This window comes from Pygoscelis adeliae, unplaced genomic scaffold (genome assembly GCF_000699105.1).
Source record: "Pygoscelis adeliae isolate BGI_AS28 unplaced genomic scaffold, ASM69910v1 Scaffold315, whole genome shotgun sequence".
Taxonomy (NCBI): Eukaryota; Metazoa; Chordata; class Aves; order Sphenisciformes; family Spheniscidae; genus Pygoscelis; species Pygoscelis adeliae.
In genome coordinates this window covers 369201-374987 of record NW_008824865.1, presented here as the reverse complement: position 1 = coordinate 374987, position 5787 = coordinate 369201, and the positions used below count along the sequence as shown (strand labels likewise).

The 5787-nt window shown below is 39.7% G+C and overlaps 1 protein-coding gene across 1 annotated transcript in view; it reads right to left on the bottom strand.

Annotated features, from left to right (window-relative positions):
* SLC2A13 (solute carrier family 2 (facilitated glucose transporter), member 13) overlaps positions 1 to 5787 on the bottom strand; it is a 163852-nt gene that overhangs the window by 137196 nt on the left and 20869 nt on the right. Inside the window, exon 3 of the mRNA XM_009324389.1 lies at positions 3203 to 3362. Within this exon, the coding sequence (XP_009322664.1) occupies positions 3203 to 3362 (160 nt within the window). The remainder of the gene's footprint in view (positions 1 to 3202; positions 3363 to 5787) is intronic.

Here is a 5787-nt window from a genome sequence, read left to right as displayed (position 1 = left end):
AGGTGACAGACCATCTGCACTCCTCCCTGCTCAGTCTTAGGTTGCAGTAAACTAGCTGAGGACAGACAAGTACACATCCCCAATTAACAGCTCCAGCATCACAGCTGAGAATCCTTGGGTACCTCATCACTAGCGTAACCTCAGTTTCTGCCCAATGCATCGTCAACAGTTTCACTTCACTTCGCTCCACTCAATCTGGCAGAACAGTACTTGGCCTGTACATAAAACAGCATTACTGCATTAGCAAAAGTTATCCAGCATGAGCCAGCAGGCTGCAAGAAACAATTACTCCTCACTATTCAACACACCATGCTGAATCTGGAAGACTGGGACCACCAACATGAGAGAGAGCTACAAACCAGGAATAGCAATGGATCACTAAGATGGTCGTGCAACTGGGGTGTATGACGTAAAAGAAGAAGCTGAGAGAACTGGGTTTGTGCTGCCCAGAAAAGAGATGATCAAGAGGAGCTTTAATTGCATCTTTCACAACTGAAAAGGAGCTCATAGAGAAGATGGAGACGGACTCTTCTCAGATGTACACTGTGAAAGGACAAGAGTCAATAGTCACAAGTTGCAACAAGGAAAATTCAGATCAAAGATGAAGGAAAGCAATTCTTCACAGTAAGAGTGACTGAACATCTGAACAAGTTGTCGTGAGAAGTGGAAATGCCCATAGCTGGAGATGTTCAAAAGTCAGCATCTCACAGAGCTTTGATCAAACACCCAGTCTTACTCAACCCATGGGTTCTAGATTTTACTTTTAATTTTTTCAGTTCAGATAGGTTAAAAGGCCTGAATTATACCAGAGTAGTTTATTTTTTGTTCCACACAGAAGAATAAGTTACATCAATGTAGGAGTTCTCAGAACAGTTGCGCAGCATTTCAGTGGGTGGGGGCCTCATTCCTATTTAAGGTATAGCGGCATATCAAAACATCAGTGTTTTACAAAAAGATGAAATCTACATTTGACAATGATTATTGCCTTCCACCTAATCTTCCACTTTAGCTAAATATATTTACAAATTAAAATATCAAAAGATGGTACCTTGTATGTGTGTAACAAACTGCAATGATATTTTTCACTTAAATAATTGTTTACATACAGCTGTACTCGTCAATCCTATGTCACTGCTTGATTTGAAAACTGATACATCCTATATCACAATGCTAGCTCTTTGACCTTTTCCAAAGAAGCCTAGAAGTCTGCTTTTGAGCTGCAAAAATTCAAGCTAGGAAATATTTTACTTTATCTGAACAATTAAACAAAAAACACAGCTCCAATAAGGTCAATACTTGTCAGATACTTTGTTAGGTTGTATTTTTCTTCCAATACACCAGTATTTACTGAAACACACATTACAAACACATCCTGACCTCCTATGTGTCAGCGCAATAGTGGGAAAAATAAAAAAAAAAACAGATTTACATCCACAAAAGCTTCCCCCAGCTGAATCCATAACCGCTGAGGTAAACTGAACTCGAAAAATCTACCTAAACAGAAAGTGCACAACGCCTTTAACAGTAACAGTGACTCAAGAGCTCCATTTCTAAATAATTATCTTTACTTGCCCATTCCTCCCACCCGGCCCCGTGCATAGGGAACCATTACACTAGCAAATTATTTAGGCTAAAAGTGAATTTAAAATAATAAAGCAACTACTAAATAATTGGCATTTGGGATCAAATACTTCAGTTTGTATTCTACCTAGAAACGCAGTACTGCATGCCATTAACTCTTCTCAAATTGAACATGTTTCTTTAACTGCAGAAAGGGATTAGCAATCCTATAAAACTAAGATTTTCTTTCAGTGAAGGCTGTTTCTCCATTCTCCGTAAGTGGACATATAGTCTGCCAGAGAATGCAGCTGCATTATAATGAAAAGATCGTCAAAAGCTTCACGTAAAAATGCAAAATGCTATTTTCACTTGAGCTAAAGTAATCAATGCATTTTCAGAAAGCACAAAGCAGAGCTAAAACTTAAAATTAAACTAAAATTAAACTAAATCAGCATGAAGTGACTTTTTTCTTAAGGTCAAAATGTGACATCTTTTTACAAAAGAGGCAAAGGAAACAATCACATGGACAAAAAGTAAAAACCTCAAATGTCTTGAATCTTCAGACATACACCAATTAAATCGTAGATTCAGTAAGAAAACATTAACTTTTTGTTTTAATGTGTATTTCTTTACATACTATAAAAAGATCAGCTTCCAAGTTCTTCTATGTACCAAGTTCCAAATTAATTGTTCCTAACTTAAACCTCAAACATCAGTGCACCTAGAAATCCCTATTCAGCTCCATTAGAAGACAGAGAACACAGTAGCATTTATGTTGCAAGTTTTTGGGGTGGCAGGGAGGATCCTTCAAATTAGGATTTTCAAATAGCATAATGATTCCAGGCCATAACGACAGAAATCGAAGGCCCTACAACATGTGTCCCTTTCCCAAGAGTGTTTCAAGAGAAAAACATGCATAATTAAGCACAAGTTTCCAGAAGTTGGAATGTATAGTATAAGCTAATTCCTCCTACACATTTCTGTTAGTTTTTTTTTTTCAAGTCAGCACTACAAGTAAAATACTGAGTCACTGAAATTTCTCATCTCTCTCAAATGACACACCACCATAAAGAAGGTAGGTATAAGGCTGCAGTCCAGAAAGACGTAGCGATGTCTACAGGAAGAACATAATATTCAGAAAGTAGAGTAAAAGAGATTCATATTATTCTATAACCTAAACTTTTAACTATGAAGTTATGCTACAATATCCTTCACTTCAATTCTGATTGGATTACTACTGCTGAGATTAAGAATATTTGAAATACACCTCTATTTTGCACATATAGCATCATACTTACTGGAAGTTTGCCTTTTGAAAAATCAGCATGTAATTATTCTAAATGCAAAAGGTAAAGCTACTTCCATAAACATCATGACAATCATTCAAGCTTGTTGATGCATCTTTATTGCTCATCCATTCTAAAGTTTAGTAAAGTCAAAAAAACTAAGCATACTGTGAATATTAAGCCTAAGTGAAAGCAGTATGGATATCATTTAGCAAGAGTTAATTATTAAAGTTCCATTTCAGTATACAGTTTTACCACTCTATATGTAAACTCTATTTTACCAACAAGAATTATAATAGGTGTCAACCAAATCACGACCACACCAGTTTTGCTTTTAGCAAGGAAGACTCACAAACCTCCATCCATCCTTTGCGAGGTAGCTGAAGATTCCATCGACAACACTTGCAAAAAACTGCCCTCCGGTGATGAACAGAGTGTTAATGGTGACTAATCTGCCTCTTAAGTGCGGTGGAGCAACTTCCGCGATGTACACTGGCACAGTCATAGATGCTACACCTACAAGAATAAATTAAATTACAGTTATAAAAATCAAAAGAGATACTAGAGATACTACATCCCTTTTTCATCATAAAATATTATACCATTTAAATGGAACAAGCTGGAAGAATTTAATTTCCGGGTTCTGAAAGATGAAAGAAAGAAAATACACCTAATGAACTCTAGAAGAATACCCAGAGCAAATGGGTTGCTAGCAGCTGTATCGCAAGTTCAAGGTTTGATGTAATGATACAAGGATTAAATCGCTTCAATTCACATTGCATGTACACCAAGATTAAATAAAAAGCATAACTATATTCATAGTTTTGAAACAAAGAGATGCTACAATCCAGTATCCAAGCTTACATAAGTCAAAGTGACTAAGTGAAGATGCCAAGTGTTCATAGCTCTGGGTTTAAACAGAACTTTAGCATGGTTTCCACCTCCAAGAAAAAGCAAAGCCAAGCATTATTATTATCATTATCATTACTATTATTGTGTAATTTCATTATTGTTATATAGAACAATATATAGGATTGTTTCTTGACTTTCTTGATTGTTTCTTCGCTTGGTTTAAAAGTATTCCATATGCAGTGCTAAAAACTCTACCGCCATAAGGGTAAGGGTAAGCTGCAAGGACTGCAGCTAAAGCACAAGTGCCTTTTATTCTGTCTTAACACTGGTAGTATTTCCTATAAATTTTCTGATGGCTCTAAATGAGCCATTTGTGCAAAAGATAGAAGTGCCCATGTGGAACACACACAGGAGCACACACACACACACAAACCATAAAAACAGGAGTTCATAAGTGTATAAAGAACAGGGCTGGGTACAGTACATGCTTTGGTGGTCCAAATCCACCAAGAAATTCATGCTCTCATTTAAAGGAAACGTGTATCCTCATTTCCTTAAGAGAACCAACAGTGACAACCAACAGCAATTTTTTTTTTTGTACTTAAAACTGGAAGTACGTTGGCAGCATACACACAAAAACACATTTCGACTGAAGCCAGCTGAGGTACAACTTGAGCACAGTGAGCACAGCCGAGCAGCAGCAGAGACATCACATCTTCCAGCCTGGGGCAGCTCCACCACGTCCACACCAACAGCCCCACACCAGCACGTGCCAGTGCCGTACCCCCAGCAGGAAAGAGGGTCACCTAAAGGCAGTTTAAATTCAGGCAGTTTCTGAAGCATGGCTACGGTTCCCGGCTCATGTCACGGCAGAAAGGCTTCATCATAAAATGGTGGAGGCTTCGGCCGGCGCCCCGCTGCCTGGCTGACTCACCGAACTAAGAGCACAAAATCATCTTTAGCAACAAAGTTAGCCTGACAGAACTGCTGGGAGCCTCCAAAAGCTCGAGCAAGGAATATGGATTGTTTAATAATAAAATGGCATCAGAAGATCTTTTGTTACAATAGATAAATGCTCACAGCAGCCTCTCAACATGATAACCCAGTTCCTGGCAGAGCCTCCCTGGACACACCAATGCTGCCTCCTCCTATTTACCGAGCAACCCACACGGAATAAAAAAAACACATTAAAGTGTCAGGGGGGGGAAAAAAAAAAAATTAAAAATTTATTCAACCGTTTTTCAAAGCCAACCAGAATGCACCACGGAAAAAAGCATTCAAATAGCCCTTTGCATGTTTGATAGAGAAGCAAATTTTCAAACGCAGTCTACCATTAGGGATATTTCTCTCACATCTTTCACATCAGCGTTTGAACTAATTACAATTAAAGCGATGTAGATAGCGCACACATAAGGGAAAAGCCTTTATGGGAAAGCACAGGAGCACGTCCGCTTTCTGGAAACAAAAGCCACTGAGGACCCACGCGAGGCAGTGGCTCACGCCAGGGTGGAGAAGAAGGGCCCTACAGCTGCGGCAGCCCTGGTGTGGGAAGACCAGGCCTTCCTGCTCCCCCCGACCTCCCATCTGCCTCGGGCATGCCACCTCACATGCTCATGCTCGTTCCCGCAGCTGCAGCATGGCCATCTTCCCACTGCTGGGACTGGCCTGGCAGAACATCCAGCTCCGCAGGGCCAGGCCCAAAGCCCGGTGTCCCGGTCTCTGCCAGCAACGGGCAGCAGAGGCCTAGGAAAGGCTCAGCAGCAAAATGAGAATCAAGTAATTCCCCTGCTACACCCTAAACAAGCTTCCAATAATCACCAGGTTTGGGAATTTGTGACTCGGTGGACCAGACATTTCATATCTCTGGAGGGTTTTTTTGAGGCCATTCATTTTTTGCTCTCCACTACTCTATTAAGACCAATCATCACTAACAAGCCATGGTACCTCAAAGGTGGAAAGACAAAAAAAAAGGGGGAAAAAAAAAGTCTGCTTGCCAGTGGTTATTTTATCATGTGGTCCATAAACAACTTCCACGCTGTTTGCAAGAATAACATGGAAATGAGAGAAGATGATTGAATGCAGAGCAGCA